At 36.8% G+C, this 24,010-nt stretch overlaps 1 protein-coding gene across 1 annotated transcript; it reads left to right on the top strand.

Annotated features, from left to right (window-relative positions):
• Positions 1-4,951: 4,951 nt before the first annotated feature.
• On the top strand, positions 4,952-5,646 carry LOC132032408 (nuclear transcription factor Y subunit B-5-like). The gene has a single exon (XM_059422031.1). It carries the CDS (start codon positions 5,077-5,079, stop codon positions 5,509-5,511), a length of 435 nt encoding a protein of 144 aa, XP_059278014.1. The 5' UTR covers positions 4,952-5,076; the 3' UTR covers positions 5,512-5,646.
• The last annotated feature ends 18,364 nt before the right edge of the window (positions 5,647-24,010 follow it).

Raw genomic sequence — 24,010 nt, 5'->3', positions numbered from 1 at the left:
ATGTATCAATACACCACGAATCTTGCAAAAATTGTCAAACTCTTCATTGCAAAACTCCAAGCCATTATCTGTTCGAAGACACTTAATCTTTCTGTCACACTAATTTTCAATTAATGTCTTCCAATTTTTGAAATTCTCAAAGACATCACTTTTAGCCTTTAAGAAGTATACCCAAACCTTGTGTGAAAAATCATCAATGAAAGTAAGAAGATACCTCTTTCCACCCTTGGATGGAACCTGAGATGGACCCCATAAATCTGAATGAATGTAGTCAAGTACCCCTTCGGTTTTGTGCTTGCCCGTGCTAAAGCTGACCCGTTTCTGCTTTCCAAGGACACAATGCTCACAAAAATCAAGTGTACTAATCTTCTCACCTTTCAAAAGGTTTCGGTTGCTCAAAATTGCCAACCCCCTCTCGCTCATGTGACCTAATCTCATATGCCACATCTTAGCCTTGTCATCATCTGATAACTGTGAGGTTGCAGCATTCGCAGTACCTAGAATGGTGTTGCCCATAAGTACATAAATACCACCTTCCAGTTTGGCCTTTAACATGACCGGAGAACCCTTGGTCACCTTGCAGATTCCACCTTCACCTGCATGCTTATATCCGAGCTTATTAAGAGTACCAAGAGAGATCAGATTCTTTTTCATATTAGGAACATGTCGAACATTAGACAATGCTCTTATGATACCGTCATGACATCGTATACAGGCTGAACCAATGCCTGCTGTTTCACATACTGCATCATTACCCATAAGTACAATCCCACTCGTCTACTCGTAGCTAGTAAACCAATCTTTTTTGAAGAACATATAAAAGGTACAAGCTGAATCTAAAATCCACTTGTGTGTCTGAATGTCATTTGTTGAAGCGAGCACATAATCTTCTCCAAGTCCGAGCTTAGCACATCAATCTTCTTATTCGGGCAATCCCTCTCAAAGTGACCCTTTTGATGACAACCCCAATATTCAGCATCCTTCCTACTCACCCTTTTCCTAGACTTTGACCTAGCTACTGATTTGCCTCTCCCTCTTTGGCTTGAGCGACCTCTAACCGTCAAACCCTCACCATAGCCCTTTTTCTCACCACTGTTGATATGGTCTCTTAATTCATCTGAATTCAATGCATGTCTTACCATGTGTAACGTGACCACCTCCTTACTGTACATCATTGAATTAACTATGTCTTTGTATGCCGGTGATAATAAAAACAGTAGAGTGCATGCTAGTTCTTCATCTCCCACTTTAATATCAGCATGAGTAAGATCCATAGCCAATTTATTAAAAGCATCAAGATGATCCTGTAAAGTTGTACCTGTCTTCATCTTGAATGTGTGTAAATGCTGCCTTAATAACATTCTAGTTGTTATTGATTTATTCCACACAATCGCAACCATTTTCTCGGTACTGACTTCACATAACACGCTGTCTGATAAGGATAATTGAATTACAATAAACGCATCCATCTCAATTTTCTGCTTCTCGGCCTCTTTCGTATTTTCAGGATACGAGTCGTCCAAAGCATAGGTTGATCCTTCTCTCCGTAACAACGCCATGATCTTGATCTTCCAGATGTTGAAGTTATTACTTCGCTAATCAAAATTCGCTACCTCAAACTTTATAGATGCCATAGTCTCCTCGTCTCCTAGATCTCACGACCTGTGGGCTTCTGATACTAATTGTTAGCGCGGAAACGATAAAAACACAATAATTAACGTGGTTTGGATCGATGTGATCCTAGTCCATAGAGAACAACCGGCACTTTTATTAATATCAAGGGAGAAAGTAAGTTACAAGATTGAATACTCTTAGGTTCTATGTTCTGTCCTACTTAATAAATCTTAGCTAGCATGTATTTATACTACTAGGTCTAATCCTTACCTAGAAAGGATCTAAATCCAATAACACTCGAAAACCAACAAAGAAAAAAGTTTTCTTTTATTTCTTTTCGCTTTTAAGTAGAAATTAGCTTGAATATCTTCTCAACTTCACAATAAATGCATCATATACGTGATTCTACGTGCATTTTTTTGTTTGCCTCATTTAAGCAATAGTACTATTTGTGTTTTCCCATAAAACTTTAGTTAAATTAGAGACTTGAATGGTTCGTAGTCGTGAGAAACGTAAACTTAGTAAACTTTAATTTAGTTTAAGAAAGTTCTTAACTTATTGTAAAGACAAATTATTTAGTATTGCTTCGTAATACTGTGAATAGAGTGAAATACATAGAGGATTCATATGGTCTATACTTTACCAACATATGCAATGTTTAGTAATATTTTTCTATTGGGATATGTACAAAGATTGATATAATCAACAGAAATTTCTGTATGGGGTGATACACAAGAGAAAAAGAAAGTGCACCTTATCAATTTGAATAATGTTTGCAAGAGCAAAAGGAAGGTGATTTGAGTATTAGGAAGTGTACGGAAAAACAAATTTGCGATGCTTGCAAAATATGATTTAAATTAATTTCGGACTTTAATGATCTTTGGACTCCGGTGGTTCGCACTAAATATGTTCAAAATCAAAATATAGTAAAGTGGTAGTTTAAGCAGAATGCATCCTATTTCTGAAAAAGTATTATGAAAAGAAAAAAGTGTTTTGTTTAAGGGGGCCAAACGGAAATTTGGCTTATTGATAAATTTTTGGCGTGATTAGTGGTGTGGTGATTGTCTCATTGACAAAGTTACTACTGATATTAACCGAATTGACACAATTTTTGAAGTATCTAACGTCTTGGTAGATGAAGAATGGAACTTAACATATGTAGTTTTTCAGAGGGCATAATATATAAACAGACCCTTAAACTTGATCTCAGCTGACAAGTATGCCTACCAATTTTGGTGTGCACGAGTAGGCACCTCAACTTATCTTCATTTTGTCAGTTGAACATTCCAACTTACAAAATGATCATCTAGCCACCTTCAAAATTTATGTGTCATGTCAGTGCAACATCAGTATTTGTGTTTACGTATTCAACTTTTTACAAGTTGAGGTGCCTACTTGTGCGCCACTCAAAGTTGGAGAACATACTTATCAGCTGAGGCCAAGTTTGAGGGTCGTTATGTATTATGCCTTCTCACAATTGAACCATTTAAAATAAGTAATAATGTATCTATTTTTACCTCTGATAGTATTACTTTTGCAGCTAAACTCTCTTGAAATGGTACAAGTAATGACAATTTAGTACTAAATTGACATATAACAATCCTTGTGATTGTGCAGCTACCCCAAATGATCATCAGAAATGAAATACTCTATGGAAGTTGCATATCCTTGAAAAACTAAAATACTTTAGCATGTTCGACATAATAGACTAAATCAAATGAGCTTAGATTTAACAGAAAGATAATTGACTCACTAAAGTGTGCTCGATGTGATGGTGATGTGTAGGATTCTTCACATATTATCATGTGTTGCTCAAAGTCTAAACATAAATATATACCACAGTTTTTCTTAGAGAATGGGTTGATACTATGACCGCTATGCCATATGCTTGAATTGCTTGATGATATTATAGTTAATGGCTGGCAATTATCGTATCGGGTCTCTCTTATATTTTCAATTATGTAGTACTCTATTTGTTCCAATTTATGTTGCATCCTTTTCTTTTTAATCTGTCCCAAAAAGAATGTCACCTTATTCATAATTAGAAACAACTTAATTTTAAATTTCCCCTTTTACTCTTAATGAAATGATTTGTAGCTACATAAATGTCTAAGGCTTGTTTTAGACCACAAATTTCAAAAGCCTTTTTTTCTTTCTTAAAAATTTATGCCAATTCAAATGATACCATATAAATTGGGACGGAAAGAGTACTATATATGAAAAGAGCATAATAGAAATTTGACTGGAAAAAAATGACTACCCTTCTGAGCTTGCAAACATAACATATTATATTATGCTCGAGAAATTGCTGAGGTACTTCCTAGTCAAATTCTTATTTCTAGGCAAGTCAAACTAATTATATCTTAGTCTCCCTCTTGTGTAGGAAAGATAAAATAAAACATTGATGGTAGTGTCAAGATGCACACTAGAGATGTTGATTTAAGAGTGATTTTTGGTGATGACCAGCAAAAGTAGCTATCGAGATACTCAGGTAAGATGAATCTCACTTAAAGTCTTACTATAGAATTGTGGAGCATCAAATAAGGATTAAATTTCGTAAATCGAATGAATTATGAGGCAGTAAAAGTGGAAACAGATTGCTTAATCACAATTAATCTTTTCAATGAAGAGGATGTCCAACATCATCCGCTTAGACATATTATTAAACATTGTAAATATTTGTTGAAGGCCAAAGAACGCCACCATTAGATATGTCTGGAGGGAGGCAAACATATGTGCCGATTTCCTAGTAAATGAAGCACTCTGAAATATTGGCACTTAATGATATAGAATTTCTTCTTCTAGCAGACTTAAAGTATGCTGCTTATGAACAATTTTAAGATCTCTATTTAATTTATTTTTCGTAACAAAATAAATAAATGATTCATATATGATTGAGCATAACTAGCTAGTAGCTAATTTAAGATTTGTAATTCTTCTTATATTAATATACAAGGTAGGGGCTAATGCCAAACCCCCCAACACCTCCAGAAGTTCAGATCCTGGGTGATTGGATTGAATAAAAATAAATAAAAATAAACATATGTAGTCACGGTGGCGTATGTAGCGATAACTTTTATTATATATATATATATATATATATATATATATATATATATATATATATATATGAAATTGCTAAAATTTAAATAAATACTTATTTAACTTTTGAATCCATAATTTTAGCTAACAATAAGTTCTATGATAAAAACTTTACGGGTCGAACCTATTTAAATCGTGAACTCCTATGTTATCAATTGATTGGTTAAAGCACACTAGTGTTTGAAAGTGATCGATAATTTTAAACTGAAATGAAAGTTCATTTGTCCACCTTAGTGTAAACAATACTTGGAAAAGAGGTTCGCGTGGCATATATAAAAGAAGTTTGACTAGTACACAACATACAGACGTCTCTCTAACATTTGACAGTACCAATTAGTCTATTAGTTTCTCCATTGAAAAATGGCTCAAAACATGGGAGCAACAAGCTCTTCAAACGATGAAGGAGTTAGCAGCAGGGAACAAGATCGTTTGTTGCCTATAGCCAACGTTGGTCGAATAATGAAACAAATTTTGCCACCAAATGCAAAAATCTCAAAAGAAGCAAAAGAAACAATGCAAGAATGTGTGTCTGAATTCATTGGATTTGTGACAGGTGAAGCATCGGACAAGTGCCGGAAAGAGCGAAGGAAGACGGTGAACGGCGACGACGTTTGTTGGGCTTTAGGAACCCTAGGGTTTGATGATTATAGTGGTGCTTTGAGGAGGTATTTGCATAGATATAGAGAGATTGAAGGTGAGAAAGTAAATCAAGAAAGAGTTAGTGAAGAGTTGGAAGAGCAAGCAGGAGGATCTTCCTCACATAGAAATCCTCAGCCAAGAAACTATCTCGATTAGGATTATAGTACTATTTCTCATGGGGTTTTTTTCTTGATTTACATTTTATAATCATTTCTTTCATAGATTCTAATTACAAAGGTTTGATTTTGTTCTAATAGCAGCATGTACAATAAAAACATCCATGATTTTCAAGGTTAAGTTGCTTGATTTCTGAAGTTTCACTCTCTAAGAATTGAAGTTTACTTTTTATTTTGGGAATAGATTCACTTTATATGAATCGACCAGAAAATTGGAGTATATTGTGAAGATAGACTAAATAGATTTTCTTGTACATATGTAACTTTTTAAATCCTACTAACATAAGAGAAATTAATACATATTTAAATCTTAAATATGGCATGACATTTTTCGTATTTTTTGGATATCCCAATCTAAATTTTTGGCTTCACCACTATCTACAGGTTGAAGCACATGCGGTACTATGAATTGAAGCAGACCAGGTAAGTAGTAGAGTCAGTATTAGATTCAAGCATTCCTGCTGTTTTTGTCTTGAATCGATATCTTCCCATGAAAATTTGCAACTTTATACAATATATCTAATTACAATTCGAAAACAAGAACATATGGTCTGTGCCATTGGAAGAGTTGATGAGTACTGATTGGTCCTTAATAGCTTTCCCTTTCCTTCTTTGGGGTTTGTTTGGTTAAAAGTGGGAAGGAAAGGAAAGGAATGGATCAAAAAATGGTGCACTAGACAAAAATAGTAATTATTCAAAACGTTAATTTCACCACTGAGTGTTGTGTGTGTGTGTGTGTGTGTTTTGCAACGATATCAAAGATTGGTCCAGAAATTTGAGAAGTCATTATCCAAAATTGCGTAAAGGAGTTCTTAAGTATGATCATCCAAATATTGTTTCCATCTAGTTACATGACTGCTATATAGTTGACGATATAGGAACTTGGCTAAATTTAACTTAGACATTAACTGGGGACCCCTTGTTAATGACACTGATAGTGATCGGAGGATTAATAGATCTATCATTTGGAGTGGCCTTAATATAAATGGACCCAAAGAAAAGACAAAAGAAGTTGATAGATGAGTTTAATTACTCCGTTGTAATTATTGATTAGATACATAATCAATGACTGCAGTTTCCTTTCCTTCACTTTGCTTGTAGACAAAATATTCAAAGTATTGAGGTGGTAGAAGAGGAGAAATTACCCCTTCAATTTTAGAAAATAACCATTGTCCTACACATGAAATTGGACGTGGGAGGGGTGAGGGGGGGTTGTTATCGATAGTTGTTCAAGACATAATTGAGTAAATAAAAATGTGATTTTTACAATACGTTAAGTTTAAATTAGAATGGTTATACAACTTTAACATGGTATCAGAGAGACATAGGTTACTGTGTTTGAATCTCACCTCCATTCATTATCAAATTGAATTTCAACATGCTTGGCCAGAATCAGACCTGCACGTGAGGAGATGTGTTAAAGATATAATTAAGTAAAAAAAATATGTTCTTTTCAACCATTTAAAGTTTAAGATGAGATGGTAGTAAACTTTCAAAATTAGGTTTCCAAGTTTAATACATGAAAGTACTTTGGTTGTCATTATACTGTTCAACATTTCAGTTGGAGAATTAATGGAATCAATTGCCAAGGGATTTACTCAAGGAAAATATGATGTTGATTGGAGTATGTATTAACGAGCAAGTCTAGGAATGAAAAACCAATGACATTAATACACACAGAAAGATGATGTTTTTACTTCAATAATACAATTGATCTTGTAGGACGAGAAAGCTGGTCAGAATCCTATATCCAAGATTAAAGTATAGCTAGCTAGCCTACAATTATCCCATGAGATCTTACTTAGTGACATATTTAAAATTTAGATGATGTAGATTCTCAATTATAAGAATAAAGTTCTAAACTGTATAACTAATTCTAAAGAATAAGTTCTAAACTGTATAACTAATTCTAAAGAATAAGTTCTAAACTGTATAACTAATTCTATCATACTTATTTCTTACACATTAATGTAAGGTTTGATCACAAATATTTAATTTTTCATAAGCTATTATGAGTGCAAGACAGGGTTATGGTAAAACTGATAGACGCATTGCTTTTAGGAAGCAACAATAATATAGAACCCGGGAACTCATGATTGAATTAATCTGCCGTTGATTATACTTTGAGTTTGTTTTCCATGAAACAAAAGCATACTGAAGGAATAAGGATTATTAGGAAATGCAAAAGTTCCTGCTTCTTTACCTAATAAAGTCTATTCAGTCAAAATGGAAGGAAACAAAGTGTGTAATAAAATTGTTCTTTTGACTTGGGGGAAAAGGTAGTACCCTCTTTTATCTACTGCTTAATCCTTATAAAGCTCCTTTATCTTGCCTATTAATCCTTGAAAACCAATCATAGTTCTTCCCCTTGTGTTTCTTATTCCTTCAAACCAATCATAGCTCTGTCTGATAATCAAATATATGACGAATGGTAAACTTATCTACTTGTACGTACGTTTTATCACTTAATTAAATTAAGCAATATGTATTCTAATTTTAAATATTTACTGTTATAATTAAATAGTTTGGTTTGACGCAACTACCCAATGCGGGTTAGTATTTACCTATCATCAATTATGTCTTCATTCATTAAAAATGAAAGTCCTTTCCTTTCTTTCCTAATCCTTCAACTCAAATCATAGCTCTATCCAGAGAATCAACTTAAAATATCTCATGGATTATGTGTCCCGTGGAGTTTTTTCCTTTTCTTTTTTGAAATACAACTTTCATGTTGCTTTTCTTAGTTTATTTTTTTAACTAATAACTTGCATCCTCTCTAGCTTCAAGATGATTCAAGGCGCTCTCGTTTGGCCATAGATTTTGAAGTTGAAGCTTGAATATTTGAGTTTTTAAACGTGTGATTTTTGAACTTGAAGTTGTGTTTGGATATGCATTTTACTTGGAATTTTTTTGAAATTTTGTGAATGAAAGTGAAATTTCTCCCAAAAATTGAGCTGAGCCAGTTTTTAGAACTTGATTCTGAATAAATTTTCAAAATCTAATCAAATTTCATGGCCAAATAGATATTTAAAGATAAATCTTCAAAATCTGATCCAAAATTTATGGCCAAACGCTAGCTTATTAATTAGTACTCCGTACATGTCTTTCCCATGTCTTCCTATGGGCTAAGGTAACTGAAGCAAAGTTCCTGTTTGTTCCTGTAAGGAGTACATGTGAACTCCTTCTCTGTATTCTACTTCCTTAAATAATATATTCAAATTTGTACTATTTGTGTATCTTAATAGTACGTTGTAACAAGTTCATTCTATTTTAATTTTCTATTTATTAGTCCCACTTGTTATAAATGCTTAATTACCTGTAGTTATTGTGACATGATAATATAAGAATTTTCTTATGTAGTTAGTAGATGTAGAAGTTAAACTCTTTAATTTTGTATATCTCAAAGCATCAAATTACAGATAATGAGGAATTAGACCTCTCCTGCATTACACTCGGGAGAAAGAACCTTAAAAGGTAGCTAGTTTTGTGAATAATCTGACTTGAAACCACCGAGTTTCTGCGATCTCTTTCTTTTTGTTTGAATAAATTGTTTCATTAGCAAGCGTCTCTCTATATATAGTGAGTCGTTGACCGTGAATCCGTGATGATGGAGATTGTAATTTTTGATGTTTGTGATCTTTGCATTAACTTATTTTGCTATTGATTTACTTCATTATACATTTTCAAACTTTGGTAATGAGCCTTTCTTTTTCGTTTTCCCACCTAAGGTGACAATATCAGTATCCATCGACATATATGTGAAAATCATGAAATGATAATTTACTATAAAAAATGAGACATTTTATGGTAACTAAAGTTGCTAAAAAAATTGAACCGTCAGAGAAAGCTCTTATTGCTATCTAAGAGTAGCTTAGAATCGTCCCATTTGTTGAAACGTATTCGTTAGCAACCCCCTAAAAAGTTACTTTTACAAACCAAAAAAGGATGATTATCCATTTAACCTTTTTTAACTTTTTCAGATGAAAATAATGGTGAAAGAGACAAGTAGCAATAAGAGGATGGGTTTAATATTTTAACGAATTCCTTAGAAAAATGTATTCTTTATAGAGGGTGCAAAAATTGCTAGTACAATGACGCTGGTGTGTAATTACTAATTTGTCATTATCTAATACCGTGCTTGTAATTAATTAACTAATGCCTTTTTTCATTTCTGCTCAGCATAAGTTGACCAACAAGTTTGTAGTTAATTAATCTTGAGATCCCATTTGCTACTATTACATTGATTATCGTTTAGTTCCTCTTCGACCGAAACAAATAAGAAAAGAAAAACCCCAAAATGTTATTCTCGTTAAATGGTTTTAAAATATTTCCAACTCTAGTTATCCCTGTAGAAAAAAATCGGGATTTAGTTATAAAAATGCAGCTTAATTACAAGAATATATTATTTAAAAAAACAAAAAACCTATTCTTGTTATCCATGCATGATATCCTGAGCTCTATGCAAGCTCTGCTGAAGCTCCTTGTCAAAAGACAATGAACATAAAAACCAAGTTTTAAAATTGGGAATCCAAACATGCGCATCCAACTCTTATAATGTATGCGTAAAAACCAAGTCTTAGAAAGAAATTATAAGCTGCATATGAAACTCTATTCTAATCTAATTATAATAGTTCTATTTATGGTGAAATTAGAATTATGGTAATATAGGATGTGTAGTCCTATTAGAATAGGGTTACCTTGTTAGACTAGGAGAATGAAAACCTTACTTCTATATAAAGAGGTCATTATGATGAATACAAAAGAAAAAAAAATTCTCTCATTATTCTTGTCTCTCTAAATTCTCTTCCCTGTCTCAATTTTAACAAGGTATCAGTGCCACGTTAGAAAGAACACAAAAAACTAATACATTGGCAAGTGACGGTAAAGAACCCGACGATGATTGCAAAGGAATCGCCGGTGAAGAAAACAAAACCCAAAGAAAACAATCTCTCCCTACGACATTATGTCGAATGATAACCCTGGAATTGTGGTGACACAAGTCCAACTGAAGGGTGAGAATTATGAAGAATGGGCTAGATCCATGAGGATAACCCTAAGAGCAAGAAAGAAGTTCGGCTTTCGTCGACAGTAAAGAGTCACTGGACTTGGAAGATTGGTGGACTATAAACTCACTGTTGGTGCCGTAGATTCGCAACACCATTGAACCAATGCTTTGCTCAATGATTTCACATAAAAAGGAAGCGGAAGAATTATGGACGAGCATCCGGGAGCGGTTTGCAGTTATTAACGGCCCTCGGATGCAACAACTAAAGGCGGAACTTGCGGAGTGCAAGCAGAAGGGAAGGACCATAGTGGATTACTATGGAAAACTCACTTAAGCTATGGGAGGAATTGTAGAATTATGAACAGATTCCAACTTGTACGTGCGGAAAGTGCACGTGCCATCTAGGTTTCGATCCTATAAGCCAAAGGAAAAGAAGAAAAAGTTCATCTTTTCCTCATGGGATTGGATGAGACAGCATATGGTATGGTGAGCTCGAACATACTGGCCCAGGAACCGTTGTTATCACTGAACAAGATCTATTCAAAGCTGGTGCAAGAAGAACGTGTGAGAGGCATCGCATGAAAAACGGAGGACCAGAGTGAAACCATGGCTTTTGCCGTACAAGGAAGAAACCCATATTGTGACCAAGTAAAGGAAAAAACGATGGTGCATTCTGCACACATTGCAAGAGATCCGGACATGTTGTGGACGGATGTTTTCGACTCATTGGTTATTCGGATTGGTGGCCAGAAAATAAAAAAGGAGATGAGAAAATCACAGAAAGAAGACGAGACAACAACAACAATAGAGGATTGGACCTGGATCCGGTCGTGGAAGAGGCAACTATCGGGCTAACACCGTCGTTGTCAAAGAGGGAACTCAGGCTGAGACAGGACCCATGAACACAGGCGGGATAGGACCTCACAATTTGAGCGGCGTGATCTAGAAGACTATGATTTATGTGTTGAATTCCCAAGGAATAAACTCGAATGGCAAGATGGATAGTAAGACCAAAAACTCATCCTAGATTATTGACTCCGGAGCTACCAATCATGTGATAGGTAATCCGGAGGTACTGAGTGATCAGCGAGACATTCGTAAGTGTCTAGTTGGGCTTAGGGATGGAAGTAGCTCGGTGGCCACAGAAGAAGGAACAACTAGGCTAATAATAGGATATGATTGAAGGATGTCCTTGACGTTCCGGATTTAACATGCAGTTTAATTTCTGTGTCACAACTTGTTGATCATTTAGATTGTGATGTAAAATTTAATAAAACTATGTGTGCTATACAGGACCTCACAACGTGGAAGCTGCTTGGAATGGGTGAGCTTCGAGGTGGACTTTACTATTTTTGGAATGTACCGAGGATACTAGCTATGAAGGAGGAGACAGTTGATTGGTTCGATCTTTGGCACAAACGGTTGGGTTATCCTCCAGCACAAGTAATGAAGTTCATTACTGCATTAAGCCTAAAATAAAGTAGTATTGGATCAGATAAAGAATGTGATATATGCCAAAGGGCAAAGCAAACAAGAAGTACTTTTTCGTTAAATGATAATATAGCTTCGGATATCCTTGAAATGATTCATTGTGATTTATGAGAATCGTATAAAACCCCTTCTTCTTGTGGTGCTTCATATTTTTTTGCTGTTGTGGATGATCGTTCATGAGCCATGTGGATTTTTCTGTTAGTTAACAATAAAGAAGTATCCCAAAGCCTGAAAAATTTCTTCGCCTTGGTGGATAGGCAGTTTGGTAAGAGGGTGAACATTGTTAGAAGTGATTATGGAACTTAGTTCACATGTATGAAGATTTATTTCTTCGAACGTTAAATTCTTTTCCAATCATCTTGCACAGGGACACCATAGGAGAATGGAAGAGTCGAAAAAAAACATCGTCATATTCTTAGTTGTCAAGACCCAAATTATGAGCCGTGCGGGCACCTACCATATTACTAACTAGTAGGCGAACCCTTACCAATCAACCCAATATTCAGACAGTTTTATTAATAACAAATACTTAATGATCACAAATTTAAAAGTAAATCCTCATACTGACTCTGCTATTGATACAAGAAAACTGAACAATTCCCGGAATCTAGTCTAGATAGGTACAAGATCTCCTAATACACAAGGATAAACAAAATAAATGGCACAGCCTCTGCCTGGAATGAGATGAGCGAGACTGTAGGAAGATGTCTGATAATCCACAGAAGAAACTTCAACTTAAACCTACAATATACCTACACCCAAAAGGATGTTGCAAGAGTAGTATCAGTACACCACACGTACTGGTAAGCATCATAGGTTGACTAAGATTAGTTCACGTAACATAATATAAAATCAAAAGGATAAGCAGATAAGTCAGCGAACGCCCTCTAGACTCCCAATATAAATTATTACACCAAAACGAACTCACCTCTCTACTCCCAGTTATTTCGGTCCTCTTGTTTCCCACAATATTACCGGTTATCCGACTAGTTAAAAGTAGTCCTATTTCGTAGTCCTATTTCGTAACCCCTTAGGCCAATTAAGTAAGTCTTATCCTCTTATTCACACTAACGTCTAATTCCTGATTTTTAGCCTTAGAGCTTTCTATCTAGTTCACTTACTACGATATGATGCATCCACGAAACATACTCACCACACAACCACCAATCATGGGACTCCTTAAGTCCGGTAGACTCAAAGCAGAAGTCTACCTCTTAGTAATTCTCTCTTACGCTTACTTTTATATTGGTCAACACCTCACACAACATAACACAATTATAGGAGATGCACAATGTGAAAATAGATTGACAACACAAAATCATAAGGACATAGAAGTATGAAATGTAATGCAATGCAAATGCGATGCAAAGGACAAATCATGTTGTACATACATGCTAACTGATGTCATTGCTCAGTATTCATGACCTACAGGGGACCCATGGTGTCCATGTACCACTCGTTCCGGATTCACTCCTCAGACCTGAGTCACATTTAAGGCCACATCAACTATAGTTACCTTTACATTGCTACCAATGATCGACCGTCAAATAGTACCTCATATTCAACCCAACTCGGCCATACAAACCGGATAACACAACTGGCACTTACTCAGACCTTCTGCTCCATGTATTACCTCATAACCACATGCAATATATGCAACGATGCTAATGAATGAAAACAATGTCATGAAATATGCCCTTGGCGGCGTACGCTATTATGCCTTCTTTTCAACTCACCCAATGCAGCCATTTTATATTAACAAGAATGAACAACCATATGGATATTGCAGTTTATTCAACAATCAATACGGAGACTAAATATACTTGGGAATAATTACTCTAGCTTCAGAATAGCCCTTCCTAACTAAGACAAATAATCACTTCCTATTTCGTAATGCATAAACATCAACAATAGTAGTACTCAATACTCAATTATACTTGTTGTTACCCTAGTTACTATTTACACATAACTTCCGTTAAATTATGAATATATCCATCCAACCTCCGTGTCTGAAGACCTAATCATGCAATCTCCCGTCAACTCTATATGTATATACAATTCACTAATCAAAGTCTAACTTAAGTAAACCGTAACCTACCTCGATAACGAACAACTATTTGAATTTCCATGAAATACTCGCCCTCTTAGCCCTTATTCGAATCCATGAGAGATGATAGTTGTAGGGAAAGATATTGGAGAGGCCTCTTCTTCTTGGTGTCAAGGGTTTTTCTTCTTATGAAAACCTAATAGCAGCCTTGGAGGGTCTTTTATTAAAAAGGAGGGTGAAATATAAAACTAAGTACAGGAAAACGCGTCTACTGATCCGTGATGTCCGCTGCGGCGGACGTCGGTTGGCTATAGCGAGACTGCTGCGGCGGTACTCTGGTTGCTATAGCGGACTATCTTCTGCTCGGGCCCACGATTTTCAACTCTTTCCGAAACTGATTTCTCCCACTATTAATCATTTAAACACCCTTTGGGGCTTACTATTTAAGATCGTAGACCTAGATCGGGCATGGGTTTGCGAAGTATTAAATAACGACTGGGCGGGTCATTACATTAGTGTGGCGTGGGAATTGAGATTTTAGGATCATCTTCCAATCAAATTCTACGGAGAATGTGTTTTGACTGCGGGGTACTTGATCAATAGAACACCATCTTCGATTTTGAATGAGAAAACCCCCTATGAAATTTTATATGAGGAGGCGCCCCGATATGATCATTGAAGGGGGATGGGGTCACTATGCTATGCACACACAAAGGGAAGAACAGGGGACAAGTTTGAGAGTCTGAGTCGTAGGTGTGTCTTCATGGGATACCCCAACGGGAAAAAAGGTTGAAGATTGTATGACTTAGAGAACGATGAATATTTAGTCTCAAGAGATGTGGACTTCTACAAGACTAAGTTCACCTTTGCTGTAGGATCAGGTAACTTGATTGACAACACAGAAGTGATCCCGAACAAAACAAAGGGAGAAAGAGACCAACAAATTTTCGAAGAAGACCAGACTGATAATGTAGGTACGGCCGAAACTCGGATGGACAAAGTATGGACACCGAATACCGAACCTGCAGATCAGCTAGAATTAGATCTGTGAAATGCCGGTCCAGATAGAGAAAACGTGAAAGAAGTACAAATGGAAGGTGTCCGGGCCAATGAAGTGCCATCGGAAGAATAATTGGTTCGGGGTAAACGTCAGAAACATGAATCTATTTAGTTGTGCGACTACGTCACTGAAACATTCTGAAAAGAAAGTTCATCAACGCGCCCACCCGATCCTCACCAACCCTTAGGTGCGTCTTACCCTTTAGCTCACTATATGTATTGTGATAATTTTTCCTCGTAGCACCAAAGCTTGATGTTACATCCCGCGTTTTCATACGTTGGAAAGTGTGCGAGTTAAATGACATTGGTAACGAAAACGAGGTTATCCTCCCAAGCTTATAGGTGGTTGTAGTGATGGTACATATGTGTTATAAATATTAGAAGTTAAACAAATCTAAGAAAATAAGTTTCGTCGAGGTTCGAAATTTATTTGATGAAAAACGGTCCAAGCTATAATATCCTGTATTTTTTGACTAAGAAATTGAATCATCCAACATGAGTAAATTGACCCGAGCCGTAGGATTTGGTCATATTCAAACATGAAAATCAAGAACTTGGTGTATACGAGGATGAACGTCCCGAAATGATTTAAGATGGAAAAGTGTGGCGATGATGATTGCAAATAACATTTTATGTGTGGCAAGTGAGGTTATGGACAAGTGCTATTCACATGGGTATAATAAATATATAAGCACTATTTAAGTGGATTGAGATCAAGAAATTAATTATGTGGGTAAGTAATTAAATGTTGGATTGTAGTGGAAAAGAAAAAGGAATTAATTAAAGATTAAGTGGATAAATATTATATTTACCATGGACACGTGGGTCCATTTAAAGAAAGCATTAGATGAGTAATGCCATGTATAGGATCTGTTGGCATATCTTTTGGGATGAGATTATGTGTAGCCGTTATTGAATGAGTGGGTGGGCTCCATATTCCATAAATAAGGATATATCTTGGATCCTTTTTACCTAGCTTCTAATTTAAGAATTAGTTAGCAGCAACGTTATTTTGGAATCAAATTTTGGCGAAGGATAGCTGAACTATATATCCTAGCAACACTACAGAAACGTATGCAATGAACATATGCATATATTTACACAGCGGCGTCATGCAATTTTCTTATGGGTTTCGCTCACCGCTTCGATCTCATTGTTCCGTTTGTCGCGTTGTTTAATCCGGGCTTTTGACGAAGTGAAGTAAGGTGGAGGAAGAGTACTTCTAGGCATATAAGGTAAGAAATCCTCTCTCCTAGATGTATTTGAGTTATCCGAGTCGAATCTACGTTGCTAGATGAAAGAATTACGAAAACTATATCGGAAATCGGATAAATTGTTATTGTTATCATGTGGGCTGTTTGGTGGTTGTTATGAATTGTTTTGTAGGCTGGAATATCGTGGGATTGGCTGTAGTTGTTGTTGTTGTGTTTGTTGTTATACTATGTATATACGAAAATAAAGAAGTGTATACAAGCATTGGTATACGAATGTATATCGGGCTGTTTTGGAAGTGATTTAAGAATGGATTTAATTGTAGTTTGATATGAAATTGTTGGTATTGTTGTTGTTGGTATTTTGATTGATGTTTTGGCTGAATTGGAATCTCGAGAATTGTTAAGTTTTCAGGGGAAATGCTGCTCGAATTTTGTTAAGTAACGTGCTAGCTTAGGCTTTGGATTTTGAGCGTGCTATAGTTAATACTTGATATCAATAATGTTGTTGTAGATTGGGAAGCCCGGGATCTGATTTGTGGTTAGCTTGGAGCGGATAAGGTATGTTAAGGCTATCCCTTCTTTCTTTTTTGGCATGGTCTATATGAGACAAACAGACGACGAACGTATAAACTCCAAAGAAGCTCCTATTCTTAGAGACACTAGAATGGCTAATGTTCTTGATTTCCGTGCTATTTCATTATGTCCCGATACGTGTCTATGATTCCGTGTCCTATTTTGATATAATCCAAAGTGACATTCAAGGGGTACTTAACATGACTGTTGTCTTTGATTCTCAAGTGTTGGTTCATTCTACTTATTTTATTGAGTCCCAGATGATGATTTAGTTTGCATATGGTTGCTCACTACTCTGCTCGTGCATGCCGTTAATAGATCTTTCACCGAGTCCGGGGTCGGGTATGTTTTCGTGCACGCACCGCATTATTCACCGAGTCCCTCACTGTAGGTCGGTACGTATATATATATATATATATATATATATATATATATATATATATGATGATATGATTATGGCATCGAGTCCCATGATGGGCCGGGTATGGTATATAATGAGATTATTCACCGAGTCCCATAATGGGCTGGGTATGGTATATATTTACATTTTTAGTCATTGCCTTCGGGGCTATTCATATTACAGGTGGTTTCTCATTCTTTCATTATAGCTTATATCTCATCCTTTATGATTACTTTGCCGCCTTACATACTTAGACATTGTTCATACCGACGTCCCTTTAGGGCGCCGTGTTCATGCCACACGTCCCCGTATTGTTTTGCAGTAAAAGTATTCAAATTAGGATGGTTGGCTATCACCGGGATTGGCAAACTCCATTTTCTTCCTGGAGCAGTGCCGAGTCATTATAGTTATCATGTATATATACGGGTATGTCAAGGCCCTGTCCCGATTCATATGATTCAAGTGTTTACTCTTAGAGACTTTGCAGACAGTGTCCTGTGGATAGTATGTTGAGATGCCGTGCGTTGAGTAAAGCGACCATGTAGGCCGATATGTCAGTTCGACTTACTTGATTTTTGATTAATTGAGTATCGTTCGCAAATTTCTATGGTTTGACTGAAAGTATTTTATTATATGCCCAGTTTCATTTTGTGAATGCCAGAGGGTTTGCTCAGCTCTAAGTAAGAGTTGGGTGCCCATCATGCCCTGATGAGATTGAGGTGTGACACTTACTTACAACAATCACCACACGAACCAACCCAAAAATCTTCTTAGAGGCAATGAAAAAGGAATATTGGAGAAAAGTCATGCAATAAGAAACCCAAGCATTAGAGAATAATGGAACTTAGAAACATTGTCACCGAATAAGATAGCGCTCGGATATTGATGGGTGTATAAGATCAAGTACAACTCTGACTGCACAATCGAGCGTTATAAAGCTCTGTTGGTCATTTTTGAGAATAAATAAGAGGAAGGAATTGACTACAATGAAACGTTTGCTCCAGTTGCTAAAGTAGTAACCATTAGGACCTTCCTGGCAGTTGCGGCTGCGCGAAATTGGGAGTTGCATCAGATGCATGTTCATAATGCCTTCTTGCACGGAGACCTTACAGAGGAAGTATATATAAAGTTATCATCGAGATTTCGTGTTCCTGGTCTGGGCCAAGTATGTCGACTCCAGAAATATTTGTATTGTTTGAAACAAGCTCCATGGTGCTGGTTTGCGAAATTGTCAAGTGCTTTGATGCAATATGGTTGAAACAGTGGTACTCGGTGTTGACACCTAATTTTTGACTTCCCGTAATTTATTTTAATCACCCAGAGTCTTTGGATATCAAACAGTAAAAATATGTATTTTTAGAAGTCAAAATGATTTTATAAAATTATTTAGGTAATATTTTACCATTCTTATTTGGTAAAATAATTCCTATGATATTATAAATCATTTAGAAATTAATTTACTTATTTATTGCGACAATTATGACATTTGCTAAATTAACCAATAGAAAAGCAATTTATAACAATTATTTATTTAATGTCCAAATTGTTAAACTGACAATTAGCTAGTATATTATCTTGTTTAATTCAAGGAATCTGATTAATTAAATGAATTAATCATTTTACCCTTAATTCTTGATTTTTTTGCATGCTCAATTTATTATAATTTTATCATAATTAATCGAGTCTTTAATTGTGATTAATTCTGTAAATTGTTCACTGAATGGCTACAATTGAAAAAATCAATTGATAGTTTAATTATGACCCAATTGGAAATTAATTCCCATAATTGAGGTCATTATTGCAAATTTGTCTTTCTAGTTGATCAATTAAGGTCATTTATGCAAATCTGTTACTTTAAATTGGCTAATTGGACCAAAAGGCCACGATTGAAATAGCCCGGTTAAATTGAGTCAATTAAGGGACAATATTTACGAAAAATAACCTTACTTGTTTAATTAGTGTTATGTAATTATGCTTAATAGTCTAAATCAATTAGCCTTGTCTTAATTTTGGTTATTTATTAAATCAAGTGTCAAAATCCTGCATATATACATGTATATCATACGTATACACCTATATATCTCAGGTCCATGGCCCCTTTTCTTTTATATTAATGGACTGAGTCTAGTCCATTAGATGGGATGACCCGGCCCAACTCAGTACATAACATAGGGTAATACCCCTCTATCTCCCATTTCACAAAACCAAACACACCCTGAACGTTACCCATTCCCGTTCCCCTTAACCCTAGTGCCGCCACCTCACCCTCATTTTCTCTCTCCTCGTCATCATCCTCAAACGTGATAATTTCTTACACGTATGTTGCTTTTCAGTGATTTGCAAGGTTGAGAAGGGCAAAACAATTAATGTTTCCACCTTCTCTCACCAAACGCCACCCCAAACACGATATTAAAACTGCCTTTTTCCTTATTTTCGTTTACTTTCTGAATTCAAACGGTCAAAACTCTGTAGAATTTTAATGGATTTTGTTTGCACTCATTTGAATTTGAGGAGTTTGATTGGTTCTTGATGAACCTTGTGGACCGATCACTTTGGGTCGGATCTAGCCTTTGATATGTTTGTTGACTCAATCTCAAATTTCGATTGTCAAAGTGGATATGCCAATTCTTAGAAATTGAGGTTGTCCCTATTACACCTCGAAAAAATTTTCGTTAGCATACAGTGAATAGACTAACGAAGGGCACGACGTATATGAAGTTGTGATAAGTAGGAAATAGCATTTGATGATTCTAAATGAGATTTCAATAGACATTTAAGGTAGGAGACGAAAGGTGTTAAGAAAAGCAAGGCATATGTGTTGTGTGTCAGCCAAGATTTATGAGTATCGAATTAATGATGGCTTAATGACATTTTGGAGAAGAGTTATAACGTCCCTTAGATTGGTAATGAGGTGTTAAACAAGTTCCAAGAAGGTTCCATAAGGATTGGAGATCAAACGAGTCAACGAGAATGATTTCGGAAGAACTGGGCATTATACGGCCCAACATACTGGCCGTATAAATTATACTGGCCGTATGTCTGGCCGTATAATTAGCCCAAAATGACATACCTCTCTGGACCAAATCTACTACGACATACGGTCAAGATAATTTATACCGACCGTATGTTGGTCCGTAGAATATGGTCGCCGCATTTTAAATGTTGATATAAGGACCCCAAGTTCATTTAATTCATTCCATTTTCACTCCACACTTCAAGAATTCTCTAGAACTCTCTCCACTCTTCATCCACAAGAACCCAAGGGAAATTGATGATCAACTTCATCAAACCAACAAAATCAAGAGTGTGAAACACATTAAAGTTCATCCAAACCGAGAAATTCCAAGAGAGCGAACTCAGTGGTCATGTGCAAGAAGTTATATTTCCACTCAAGGCTTGTTCCTACACTATCTAAGGTAAGTTTTATGGTATTTTCATGATGTTTGAGGTATTGAAAAGTTGAAACACTTGGATTGTAGAAGAATATAGAAAATGGGTCATAAATGGGGAATAGTGTCATTGTTGAGCCATAGCTTGGAATGAATCATGAAAATGGATATTTTGTGACTGTAAGTAGGTTATGAATGACATTTAGAACATGGAATGAGTATTATATGTGAAAGAACGCGATAGTGAACTATGACCATGATTATGGAGGAATTGAAGTGAAATTGTGAAATGTGGGTAATATAAATGAATGGTAATTGTTGTTTATGATATTGTGATTGTTGTTATGAATGTTGGGAGTTGATATGGAATATGGAGGAAGTTGTATAAACAAAGGAAATGCTGCCCAATTTTCTCTAGCTTTAGTAAGCACGTTTTTATAATTGTTTAGCTAATGTCGATACGAACTCTCTTGAAGGTAAAGACGTGAGCATTAAAGGAGAACGATCAAGTGATAGAATAGCTAAAGAAAAAGGTATGTAAGGCTAGCCCTTTCTTTCTAAGGCATGAATCTTATGGCATGATTTTCCCTCCTTCTCCATGACTCTCCTACATTCCGGAAAAAACTAAGAGTCTATGTTCATGAATAGCCATATGAGATAAGAGATACATTACGAATACGATAATGATGATAATGAGCTTAAGTCTAAAGATTCTAGAGTTCATGATATGATGTTCCTACAAAGCTTATGATGCTAACCATGATCCAACGACGTTTTCCTTATGTGCACTCACCTTAAAACGTTAGCCCTCCAAGGTGAGATATAACGATTATGACCACTCCGTAACGTAATCGGGGGCTTACGACCTTATGTCACCCCGACATAGCTATAGTTGCCTTCAAGTTTTAATGTATGCTTTGATGATAAATGTATAATGATGCTAAGTATGATAAAGTCGTGATATGCCTATGAGATGAATAATAATGATAAGTCCATGATATGTACGATGATATAATTCCACCGTGCCTAAATGGCCGGACATGTCACCGCGGCGCGGTCGCTTGTGATTCCACCGTACCCAAATGGCCGGACATGTCACCACCAAGGCGGGCTGCTTATGGTTCCACCGCGCCTAGAGGGCCGGACACGATCATCACTAGTGGGCGGCATATGAGGGTTACCCGGATGCGAGTTAACGATGATGATGTATATGTAATATGATGATGTATACGATATGGTAATACATATGATATGCTTAAGTATGATATATGTATGAAATGTATCCACACTTAAAAGTACGCAGGTTATGTCTTCATCCTATGCCTTATGATTTCTCTATTATGTTCATTTCATTCATGCCTTACATACTCGCACAATGTTCGTACCGACGTCCGTTTTCGAACGCCGTGTTCATGCCCACAGAGGGGAGGCGATCCGGACTGTAGAGCTATTAGTTGATTTGAGAGCACCCCATTGTCTCGAGGTGCCATTGATTATTCTTTTGAGTATATATATGTATATATTTTAGGCATGACGGGGTCCTGTCCGGTCTCTATGTCTAGCACTCTAGTAGAGGCTCGTAGATACGCATGTGTGGGTAGTATGGTTTCACAGTTTCTCCTCGTATGTATATATGTATATATTATTTTGATAGCCGAAGGGCTTATGTATATAAAGGTAAATATGTTTCAAATGAAAATAGTTTTTCCTTTTTTATGACTCGTGAGCATACGAAATATGAACGAACGTAGATGAGTAATAGAATGAGCGGGGGTGCTCTATGGTTAGCCCCGGTACCGTCATGGCCCTAGTCGGGTCGTGACAAAAGTGGTATCAGAGCAGCTCAGAGGAAGTGTCTACGAGCCGTGTCTAGTAGAGTCTTGTTTATGGTGTGTTGCGCGCCACACTAATAAACAGGAGGCTGGTGGCATTTTGGAAAAATGACCATCTTTCATCTTAAGAGATCGTGCGTTAGAGGCTGTGTGATAAGATTATCTCCTCCCTAATAAGCGTGCTATGATTTCGGTATCGCCAAAGGGAAAAGCTGGACAAACCGCCCGTAAGGGCAAGACCACGATGAGAAGGCGGCGTAAAGAGAGCCGCCAATGAATGTGTAAGAGGCGAATCACATAACGAGGCTCCATCTAACGTTCTCCTACTCCGCCTTCTATGAGGAACAAGCATGGCTTCACCCGCCTCTTATGCCTCCCGTTCCTCCACCGGCTACTTCGGTCAACAAGGACCGAAGCTATTCATCTCTGGACACACGCTGTCCGCCCCTGCACGCGTAACGCGGGGCCCAAGTGATCTGGCCAGTACCGCAGCCCGCGACTTCACGAGTTTGAATCCTCCGAGTTCTTCGGGGTCAAAGCCGACGAAGATCCGCAAGGCTTTATTGATGAGATGTTGAGGACATTGAAGATTATTCATGCCTCCGAAACTGAATCCGTGAAGTTGGCATCGTATAAACTCCGGGATGTGGCGGTCTTATGGTACAATAATTGGATATCATCGAGAAAAGAGAATGCGCCTCCTCCCATTTGGCAAGAATTTTTAGATGCCTTCATCCGCCACTATTTGCCACCCGAGGTCCGCCGAGCTAGAGCGGATAGGTTCTTAAATCTAAAGCAAGGAAATATGAGTGCCCGAGAGTATAGCCTTCAATTTAATTCTTTGGCTAGGTATGCTCCGACTATGGTGGCCGACATGGGAGATCGGGTATCGATTTGGGTGAAATGCTTAGGGCCATTGTTCAAAGACCGCTTGACGGCTTCATTGCAAGATAGGATGGATATTTCCCCGCATTCAAGCCTGGGCGCCTTAACTTGTAAGGACAACAACATCCGCAAAGCGGGTGATCGTGATATGGATAGAGGCAAAGCAAGAGGGCCGTATCTATGAGGGTGTAGTGATTATAGAGGAGGCAAGCTGCAACACATTCTAGACACTGTGCCGCCATCTAGTGCACCTCCACGATTTACGGGTAGAGATTTGATCGCTCCATTCCTTCAGACAAAATCGCAGTTTGAGAGCTTGTGTTCCCGCTGGGGGTAATTATAGTCAGAGGAGATGTTACACCTCGTATTTTGCGCTTTCGGATATTTCGAGACAGTGGCGGAAAGTTTGGGGCAAGGTCATTTTTCGGTTCCGTTGTAATGCGTAAGTCGTTGGAAAATATTATTAGTGTGGAAATATTGAGGAAGACTAAGGGCAAAAGGGAAATTTGCAAAATGGTATTATGGTGATTTTGCGAAAAGGTTGCTGCAAGAAGCATGTAATTTCACATCAATTCTAGAAAAGT

Source organism: Lycium ferocissimum, chromosome 10, assembly GCF_029784015.1.
Source record: "Lycium ferocissimum isolate CSIRO_LF1 chromosome 10, AGI_CSIRO_Lferr_CH_V1, whole genome shotgun sequence".
Classification (NCBI taxonomy): domain Eukaryota; kingdom Viridiplantae; phylum Streptophyta; class Magnoliopsida; order Solanales; family Solanaceae; genus Lycium; species Lycium ferocissimum.
This window is presented reverse-complemented; position numbering and strand designations above follow the sequence as displayed.